At 47.1% G+C, this 10,902-nt stretch overlaps 1 protein-coding gene across 1 annotated transcript in view; it reads left to right on the forward strand.

Moving 5' to 3' along the window:
- The window catches only part of LOC142559665 (uncharacterized), a 221,859-nt gene extending 211,821 nt beyond the window's left edge, over positions 1-10,038 (forward strand). Inside the window, exons 7-9 of the mRNA XM_075671234.1 lie at positions 1,001-1,113; positions 6,600-6,620; positions 9,898-10,038. Coding sequence (XP_075527349.1) covers positions 1,001-1,113; positions 6,600-6,620; positions 9,898-9,917 — 154 coding nt within the window. The 3' untranslated portion in view covers positions 9,918-10,038. The remainder of the gene's footprint in view (positions 1-1,000; positions 1,114-6,599; positions 6,621-9,897) is intronic.
- Positions 10,039-10,902: the final 864 nt, after the last annotated feature.

The following is a 10,902-nucleotide window of genomic DNA, read 5'->3' on the forward strand; positions in this document are numbered from 1 at the left end:
ATAAAAATTGACCGGCTTCGTTTAGAAGTCGCAGGTGCATTTCTGTATCATCATCTATTGGTGTTTGCTATTACATATGTTGCTCAGGAGGACTGTTGTTAATAGGGAAAACAGGACTTCAGAGACATCTTCGTCAATGGTCCCACAGGCATCTATGCTCCACATTTGATATGCAGCTTTAATAAAGTATCTATAAGAAGATCTCAGCGAAACCCCTTGAAGTCTCCCGAGAACCTCTGGGAGGACCGTTAGTGGTCGTGTTTCTAAAAATTTTACCGTAATCTGACGGTACAGCCTAAATATGGTCGCTCTCTTCGAAAGCTTCAGGCTATATAAGATTGTCGAGCGCCAGTATATGAGAAAGGGGGGCGGGAGGCGGTCAGTCAAGAGGTAGCGTACGAAACATGGCGGCCATGACGTCACTACGGGCGCGCGCAGTACTCAAGTTCGTGAAGTCTGAGGTTGGTTTCTGATAATTGCAGAGCACTGAAAAATGTTGCTCATGGCGCATGTTACTGAGCAAGTATAATCTAGATTCGGCAATGATCTTGTGCATATTGTGGAAGATATTGTACGATCTTGTGCATATTGTGCAAGATATTGTGCGATCTTGTGCATATTGTGCAAGATATTGTGCATATTGTGCAAGATATTTTGCATAGTCATTGCGCCGGAATATGCGACTAGATGAATCAAGAATCACTTTGAAATTTCGCAAACTAAATCCTTCTCTCTCGTGACTATATCGAAAAACGAAAATACATTTGGAAGCTTTCACGAGCTGGGGGCAGTGGAAAGCAGCCATGGTGTTTGGTAAAAGAAGTTGTAAGCAGTTCTTTTGGAAATCCTTTTGCGAAACGTCTCTTCCGATGATATTGTGCCGCAGCGGCAGGGAATTACTTCATTGACTTCGCGCTCGCCACAGGCACGTAATAGCATCTGTGCTACTGCTAGCGCTGCGTAAAGAATTATGTCTTCTTTGTTCTTTGTCGGCTCGCAGCTGCGAGGTGCCCATCATCCCGGACGCCCTGGTGTATTTCGGGAGTGGCGCGGCTGTCATCGTGGTCTTCCTCGGGCTCTGCGTGATGGCCTACATGCTCATCTTCACAGAAGGTAGGCGTCGACCATCGCCTCCGCTTCACAAAAGGTTACCACGAACAACACGCAGTACATTCGTGCAACCAATAGTAGCTCGAACAGACTTATTCCGCTTTTCTTTCTTTCCTGACGCTATTAAAATGTGGAATGAATTACCGAATGACGTGGTACAAAAAAATGCTATGAGTGATTTTGAGGTTGGCCTTGATAAGTATTTCGCTCACATTGTATAGCTTACATTTGTTCCTTGCATGTAGCTGTGTGTTTTTTCTTCTACAAATGTTCTATGTATTACAAATGTTCTACTACAAATGATCTTCAGTGTTTGTTCTATGTACAATTCAATTACCGACCCTCCCTGTAACGACCCTCAAGTGAGGGTTAACAGTATGACTAAATAAATAAATAAATAAATAAATAAGGCCCCTGTAACGCATTATATCGGCGAAATATGTACGACATCAACAAAGGACATATTCGCACGAATATTTTTCCAAGAAAAGGAGTTCGAAATCGCTATGTAATGGCGCTGTTATCGACAATCAAATATAGGACCTGCAACAGACACTTGTCGTTCTCGCATTTTCGTCGTTGCCACAGCTCTCGAAGTTATGTTGCGCTGCGCTTGCGGAAGGATACCTGCCGTACTGAGTACTCGTCAGTGCACTGAACTTTGGCATCAAGGCACCGGATCTCGGAGGTTATAGTATCCGCGCATTAGTATCGATACTACCCAGTAAATGGCGCCGCCATCTTGAGAGCGAAACCGCTTCTCAAGTGACGAGACATCATAGATGAGAAGAGTGCCTCAGGCTCCTGCAGGAGGCACTGCTCAGCCAAACACTCATTATGACAAGGGCGGAGACGCGAAAAGCGACCGGGATATTACGGAGCTACAAAAATATGTACACAAAATGTTTTCATCCAATTAGTAGTCTCCGTGATGCGAGTATGAAACATATATTTCGCTCAGATCTCTGACAGGCGTTGCCCTGCGACGAATAAGTTTACCGCGCTAAACAAATGGTAGTTTCGCCCAAACGTGAACTATTTCAAGCGATTGCAAAGCTTAACGTTGCGCTGGAGCTGTGCGCACGTCTAGTATCTTCCAATGCCGCCAGATGCCAGGCGTGTCGCAAGGCTGGCCAACGATAAACGCCGTATGGGACCTTACGGGTGGCGCACCTCCATGGGGCGCGAGATGCGACTGGAGGGAAAGACCGTTGGCGTTTGTTAGTGCCATACGAAATGACTACATAGGTTTGGCATGACGCATATATGCCCAGGTTCCGCTGAGACTAGTTCGTGCACTTTGTGTGTGGTGTACACAACGTGGCCCCTAACGTGCGTTCGCGCAACAACGCTCGTGTTCTGGCGGAGCCGAGCGAGTGCAGCGTGACGATGCGAACACGTGACTTCGTCGTGCCTAAGTCTCACGCACGCGGACCGCGCATGCGCGTCTGCACTGGAACAACACGACGGCTGTGGCGCCGACGGCACGAACGCGCTGCGAACCTCCGCATAATTGTCATCGCAGCAAAATTTAACGGGGAGCCTTAAGGCAGCGGCGCGACAAAGTACAAAGGCGGCGACCCCTACGTGGCTAGTGGTGTCGACATCCGCGGTTACTTCTGTCGAGGAGTACCATTAAAGGGAAGCTGAAACACTTTTCGAAAAAAAATGAGTTCCCTGCGGCATTCTACAGTTTTAGTCCATTGAACACAAATATTTAGTTTAAAAAGGGCGGAAACAAACGCAAGCGGCTGTTTTTTGCAAGAAAACGCGCACCAGCACTTCAGGGCATCGCGCGAACGCAGCTGTTACGCGTGATTGGTCAGGACCGCCGTGACGTCATTCACGGGGATCACCGGTCGGCGCGGCCGTTTCAGAGCGTAGCATGCTGTTTCGGTCTGGCGTCGCAGATGAGTTGTAAGCGTTATGGAACGCTCTCGCTGTCTCGGACAGCTTGTATTTTCGCCTTACATGTTCGAACCGACAGTCGATACAGAAAACGATGGCGGCAATGACGATGTTGAGTGTGCCTACAGCGAAAACGATGCGTGCACCTTCTCGCGCATTGGAAATATTAGCTGGTACATATGTTTTTTTTTTCATGTAGCTGCCCGTTGCAATGACAGGAGAAAAAACGCACTAAAGTGTCACTGGGAACTTGCTGCCGGAAGAATGCCGAAGCACTAACTTCTCATTAGATTGTAAACACGGGTGCAATTCCGCGATGTCAAGCACCTTGCCGCTGCTTGTCTAAAGTTCGGTGGTTTTTTTGCGTGTTGATACACGATCGCGAACAGAAGTACAGCGTTTGAAAGCGCGCACATACAGTGCTGGGAGGCACAGTCATGGAAGTTGCTTATTATGCACATCCAGATCGAGATGGCCCTGCAGGGCGATTATGTGTGCAATATTCAGACTATGGTTCGACGACTTTGCGATTGTGGCTCGATCAAGAATCGGTATGCGTGCTGCATGCTAGTGTTGACATACAGATATTAGGCAGTTTTAGCACCGCCGTGTGGAAAACACGGTAACTACGGTAACTGCAACCGTAGGTGGAATGTCACTAGGCAAGTCTAGCAACACTAGCAACAACGCGTTTCCGCATTGGTCGTAAGGCTATCCGGCTACGCTAAAACTATTACCAGACGTTCATGGCTGCAAATGTTCGCATTTCTCGAGTGCATCAATGTGGGCACCGGTAAACCGGAATTGGAATACCGATTGCCCGCATCGTTGTCAAGCTCCGATAATAATCACTGTCGCGGAAATGGTCCGAGCACAGCACAGTTGATTTCGTCGGCACTAAATTCTCTCTCCTCACCGCACGGACCCACTGCGCCGCTAGCTTCTTGTCCTTCGGGAACATGTGAAACACCACATCGCCTCGCCCGCCTGTGTTCGCACAGCCGAATGCTACACAGAACGAGGGCATGTTGGGCACCCTTGGCTGTAGGCACTCACGCAGAACAGAAAGGAAGCACAGTTCACGAAAATCGCAAAAGACAGCATGCGTCAGCGGCGGCAGATCTCTCGTAGCGTCGTTTAGTAAAGCGCAGGTGGGAAACACGCCAGCACATGTCAGCACGCCGGTCCGCCGGCAGGCTCCCCGGGGATGACGTCACTCTCGCCGGTTCTCCGGCTGCCTCCTTACCCGGCACTCCAGGAAGCGACGGGGGCGTGTCCGCGGAGGGAAAGGAATTTCTGCCCCTTATATTAATAAAACGAAGAAAAAAATTTCAGAACCGCAAATTAATAGGTCTGTTCTTCCCGACCCCAGCAATTCATGGAATTTGAAAACCGTTTCAGCTTCCCTTTAGTCTATGCCATCGTAGTTCCACGGGTGTTCTCCTAATGCCTTTCTGTGCATTGTGTGCTCCTATTGTCCTGTGTATCAAAAGCACAAGACACTGCACACGCTCATGTAACGAGAGCAAAGAGGCGCACGTAGCCTCCGACGCGTCCACCCTAGCGCGCGCATCGAGAGACGCGAGCTCCAGACACGTTGCGCCGGAGGTAACTGCGACGAGTGCGTAGAGTGCCTTTTATGTAATGTACTTACGGCAGACGACCCCGCAAGCAACATGTTTTTTCGGTTCTTCCTGTACGATAGACAACGCATTCGGTTTTGTAGAGGTTCAGTTTGTTTCACTGGTAATGTTTCTGAGCACGAGATGCGTTTGTAGATCGCCGAAGGAAGATGTCGAAAGTGGTGACCAAACGACGTTAAATAATCAGATCACGCAGCGCTTGCGAATGTTAGAAAATATTCTGAAAGCTTTGTTTCATTAAGACGTTGAGCTACTGAAGGATTACATAATTTCACGGTTTCAGCGTAAGGTGGGTTATTTGTGTTCGATACCTGTCGCTATGTAAGGAATCTACTCAGCTAGAAGGATACGCTTGACCGAGGTGACTGATCGGCTTTGTGTGCTTAGCGCATTCTTTAAACTATAGTGGCCTAGGAGGCTCTGTCGCAAGTTCTTTTGTTGAGAGGTGATCGAAATTGAGAACTGCACCAGCTTTCTATTATCTCAGCAAAGATGTTGGGCGCAGAGAACCTGTCATAAGCCCCACCGTTTTCTTTCCGGTTGTTCCGACGCTTTTATATTTGTTCCCACGCTGCACCCTAACATTCGTGTTCGGCTATAATTAATGGCAAGCAGCTAAAGAATGGAACATTATAAGTGATACATACGTAAGCGCCAGGCTACTCTAAGTGTCTCGCAAAGAACCTTGGAATGAGCACAATACTAATCTGAAAATAAGTTTAAGGAAGACGTAATTAATAGCTGCCTCACTAGTGGACGCAATTAAAACGCGTTATAAATGAGCTCAGTGCAGTAGTTCAATTTTGGTATCGCTGCAAAAGAGTTGCTATACGGTTGGCCACGGTAGCAAACGATGCCGTCATCATTCTTCGCACGCCACTTCATTATTTAGAGCCGATTATGCTATGGGAAAAATGAAATTCATTCGCGATGAAATCTTATTTTTTCTGGTAGCGGATAACGGAGACAAAGAGCAAATAGGCGACGAATCCGAGGTGCATTTTCTTTTGTCATTTGTTGGTTTCTTGGGTGTAGTCGAAGCAATCACTAATATTGGTGATTACGCACACACGCACACACATGTACATCCGCTCAAACACACACGCGCATGCACGCACACAATACACAAATTCAACAGAATAGTTTCCTAACTGAATGTTTAGTAAACGCACACACACACACACACACACACACACACACACACACACACACACACACACACACACACACACACACACACACGCGCGCGCGCGCGCGCGCGCGCGCGCACGCACACGCACACGCACACGCACGCACACACACACACACGCGCACGCACACACACACACACACACACACACACACACACACGCACGCACGCACGCGCACACACACGCACACACACACACACACACACACACACACACACACACACACAAACACGCGCGCGCGCACGCACGCACGCACGCACACACACACACACATGCAACAGTACAGATTCTTTTATGTATGTCTCGTAAGTACGACCTTGGTGTTTACGAAAACGCGAGTAGTTTGTCGCTTACTTTAACCGCCGTGTATGTTTATTACACTTCGTTGTGTGCTTCTTACCTATATACCAATTTCAGCAAGTTTGAAGTGTAAGCTACGGGTAATACGTGGTAGTAGCATAACAGCACCTCCAACATATCTTTTACGGAGCTAAAAAAGGCTGGCATCCGATAGAAATATTCCAGAAGCATCAATGAGAAGGTATTACACTATAAACAAAATAGCGCAACGACAATTATTTTTCAGGAAAAGGTGCGCAGATATCTTTCACCTCCTGATTTGGTAGTACAGAGCACGTCTTCTCATGCGTATGCTAAGGTGGACCTATGTCATTAGACAAATTGATCAATGTTGATGACCGAATCGACTTTCTAATTACTTCTTTTCTTTATAACTGCTTCTCCCTAGGTCGAAGCCACGACATGGACGGTGAGTGCAGCAAACGTGTTTGCCTTCCTTTTTCATTCCCTTTTGTTTATTTATTTATGCCAATCAACAACCAATAGCTGCTACTACTACAACTACTACTGTGTTTCCACACGGGAACGCCGGTTATGGATGTGCCTGTGCACCCAGCTTTACCTGAATCTTACATTAGCCTGGATTTAAGGGGCAACTCAAAGTGCGATAACTCCAATATGCCGGCTAATTATCTATATTCCTAAAGCATTAATCCCACACGACTACGTATTAGCAAAAGTTAAAGCCTCCTGCGAAAAAAGCTTGTCATGAAAGGCGAGACCGCCATGTAGGCGGCTGCATTTATTGCTGTGTACCAAAGATCGTAGTGGATAAGCATTAACTTGAGCGAGTGGGAAAGGTATGTGCAGTAATACGCGGTGACGTGCAGGCATAGTTACATGTTAGAGCGATGATAGGGTAAGTTGTGACATTATCAAGGTTTCGTTAATCGGATGATTCCATTAATAGATATTGAGGGAGCTCTGCCAAAGAAACAAGTACTGGGTGTATTGGGTTTAAGCTTTCCAGAAGTAAAATACTTACTTCTAAAAACATACCATGGCACCATGAACGAGTCACTCACACACAAAAATAACAAAATTCGAAATTCATGCGCGTCGAGGGGGTTTCGGAAGGACTAGAACAGTAGTGGTCAAAGCAGTACTGGGCCAATTATGCGGCTAAAAATTATACTATTTGTTTTCAGCGCGCAAAAGTGAGAAGCGTCACAAGGCATTACAAAGCGATCCATGAAAACGCCTTGGTTGCCGAAATAAATTTGAAATTGTCGCTGTGAGCTGGCAATTGGGAATTCGGTAAAAATTGCAACCATGTAGGTCAGACCATCTACGTCCTGCTACATGTGCATACAATGACCTTGTTTATTTCTGAACATTAAACTGACGTCATTACTTACGAAGGAGCCCGCCCTTCAGAGCCGGCGTAGGTGGAGAGAGAAGGTGTAGCAGAGTGACACGCCGGAAAGTCACGTGATCGGCCCAGAGCAAGCGGTAATAAGAGAGGTTAAGCGTGTCACGTGAGATCACGGAGGCTTGCAGCAACCGCGGCTTAAGCAGTCACGTGGCACTGAGGACGAAGAGGTGGGCACGAAATAGAATGAAGACAAGGAAGAAGACACGATGAGTGTGGTCTTGTTCCTTGTTTTCGCACTATTTCGTGGTAATCGTGGTATTTCGCGCAAAGTGTTATATTGAACGATTTGATCATAAAATGCTATCTTGCTGCAAGATTTGGACAAAAACAAACCACCGCTAAGCAAGAAATTTCTTAAAAGATATTCTACGGCAGAAACGCGGCTTACTGTTGATATGTAAAGCGACCAAAAATGGTCGATTACAAGGAAAATGAAAACCCATAGCCTGTCAATGTTTGGTGGTAGTTGCTTATGGGGGGACACCACCGTACGAGCAATGCGCCACTGGTTGGATCCCACTGATGTCTCTCTGTATTTTCAAAATAGAAAGAGTTAGAACCTGGGCCAATTGGTTTTCGTTGAACAACGCGAGCAGCGTCAAATGGTGGCGCAAGATAGCAGAGACAAGCAGGACAGACAAGGTTCTGTCATCTTTGTACTCCACCTCGTTCTGGCTGTTCACCATGTCACGCCGAATACAGCGCCATTATATTTATTCCCCAAGTGGTGGTTTTCCTTCGCGATGAAGTGGCTGTGTGGCCCATAGATGTGCTAAAAGCACTGATTAGCTTGATGCCAAATCCAAAATTGCAAGGATTGAGTCAATTTTGACAACTATAGACAACCTGCAGAGCACTACGTTACGACAATGTGGCAGCGCTGCGATCACTTTCTGCGCTAAAAAATAAATAAACAAAAGGAAGCCCATCAACTCAAATGGCAGGATGTTTTCCCGCAAGGCAAGCTTAATAAAGCCAAACAATGGACAGATGAGCTAGTTAAAGCTCGTTCGTGCTTAAAAATTACAGCGCAACGCGCCGGAGAAAGTAAAGCCGCACGTGGGACGAGCGCTCTCACACAACGGACATCTTTAGAAAAAGCGGCGAAAATACATGGCCCGCATTTTCCAATGCTCTCACCGGTGGTGCCAGATGCCAGTAACAGCACGGAGGGGCTGCAAGGCGAACCTTTATTGAGGCGAATTTCTGTCACGCATAGCTAAAACCAGCCAGGTCAGTAGCAGCAACAATGGCGTGCTCTAGCGGCGGTCGACAAACGGTGTGTCCCATAGCTCGCGTTTGGTCACTACTCAAAGACTGCCGATGAGTTACCTCTTAGAGTTATCGTCAGGTATCGTGAGACTTGCACTGCCCGATACAGTAGGCCCGTCGGAAGTACAAAGCTATAGTAGGTCGGCAGGCAGCGCGAGTGTTCAAAAGTGAATGAAGATAAGAACAAAACTGATTGAGCAATGTCAATCTCTCGAGGATAAGAGCTGCAAAGCCTAATAAGCACGTTACAATATGCATATCCACTCAAGTGTGCAAAACAAACAAAAGAAACATGGTCAGTTCATTTTATTCGTTGTAGCGGTTTGCATATTCAGGTCGTATGAGCCACATAATATTTTGCCGCCTTTCAAGGAGAAGAGCTGAGACTGCGCTTCATAAGACAGCCAAGCTTCCAGAAGTTGCGGAGCAAAAAGTTGTTGTTCAATGCCACGGTCAGCGAGAGAGATACGACAACATAGACGTACGGTCTTTGTGACAACGTCATTCTCCTTTGTTTGGATATATGCAGCTTTTCAACCACCCCTGCCTAGTAAGAACCCAGAAATGTCGGACCGGAATCAGTTCACGGAGTTTCTCTAAATGCCGAAAAGTAGGGGCTTCTGCAGATTCTAGAGTTCTGCGGCTTTCAGAGGTCTACACTTTGCAAATGCCTTTCGAAGCTCTATTGGCTTGCTGGTTTTTACTGGCTGCAGCAGAACTCCCCATATTGAAGAGCTCTACTGGCTCTCAGAGCAGTACGGCTTTGAAAGCTTTACTCAGGGGGCTTGCACAGACTTCTACGGATTGAAAAAAAAAATAATAAAAGTTCGCGGCTTTAAAGCTTTACTGCTTTGCGAGCACTTTCCCGGCAGCTTGAGCCCACCCGGCATTGTTACTGTGCACATGTGTTTTAAGTCTACGGTACACTGACTGCCCGACCAGAAGGTGCCTTTGTCGCGCTATCACTAGCTTCCTTGTTCTCGCTGTGTCTCGTCTGCAAGAGAAATCAAAGTACGGTTCGTTGTACTCCTTCTTTCAGAGCTTTACGGCTTCATGTGACGACGGCCTGGTCGACAGACGCGGGGAGAGCAGGCTCGGACCAGCCGAGGCGACACACCGTTGCCGGTAGAGAGCCGGTGTTGCTCTGACTACAATCATCTCATTCGAATGAAAATGTTTCCCCCAGGTCGTTGTCTGTGTGTGCGTCTGCGTTGTTGTATTTTGTCAAGCAGCTGGGTGGTAATTCACACGCAAATGCCTCTTCCGTGCAGCGACGTCAATTTGCATCATAAAGCGAATAATGGTTTCCGGATGCGATGAGCGTGCGCGAAGGATACAATAGACGTCGACTTTCAGATGAATTTATTTTCAACAGTGCTTCCACGAGGCCTACTACAAGTGCCGAGGTGTTCTCGGATCATGCGACGAGCTGATGACAATTGCAGGAGTAGTGTGCAGGACGATGACAAAGAGACGAGACAAAGCGCTGACTTTAAAGCAGTTAACCTGGCTGCCGTCCGAAATAGACTGGCAGGCGTTTTTGCAGTAACACGTATGGGGCCCAATGTCGGTCCCATTCGCGTTAATGCCTCCACTAAGTACCGTAACTCTGCTAGAAATTCAAGCTGACGCTTGACAATGCGCGACGTGTTGATATTTTCCTCATAAGTCCTGTGAGGTGCAGTTTACAGAAGCGCGATCTCGATTTCTTTTGACAAGTTAGGCACTTGTCGCCACGCTGCTTCATTTCTCATTCGTTCTAAATCTTTTGGCAATATGTGTGTGCTTTATAGTTGAAGTCAAATATTTGCTCTCATTAACCACTATTTCCCATTGAAGTGCGGATGTAGTCAATATAATCGAAATAAGCCGCCGGGTATTACGCCTAATTCGAGCCGACATAATTCCTACGTGTTTTTCGTTTGATTTCACGCGTACGCTCGAGAGAGCCAAAATTTGATGTTCAGAGTTTGCAACAGAATACTTATTGTGGGCGATGCCAGGATAATGTTACGCGCTATCAAGGGTGTGCTGGCGTATAAGC

The sequence above is a fragment of the Dermacentor variabilis genome, chromosome 10 (assembly GCF_050947875.1).
Source record: "Dermacentor variabilis isolate Ectoservices chromosome 10, ASM5094787v1, whole genome shotgun sequence".
Classification (NCBI taxonomy): domain Eukaryota; kingdom Metazoa; phylum Arthropoda; class Arachnida; order Ixodida; family Ixodidae; genus Dermacentor; species Dermacentor variabilis.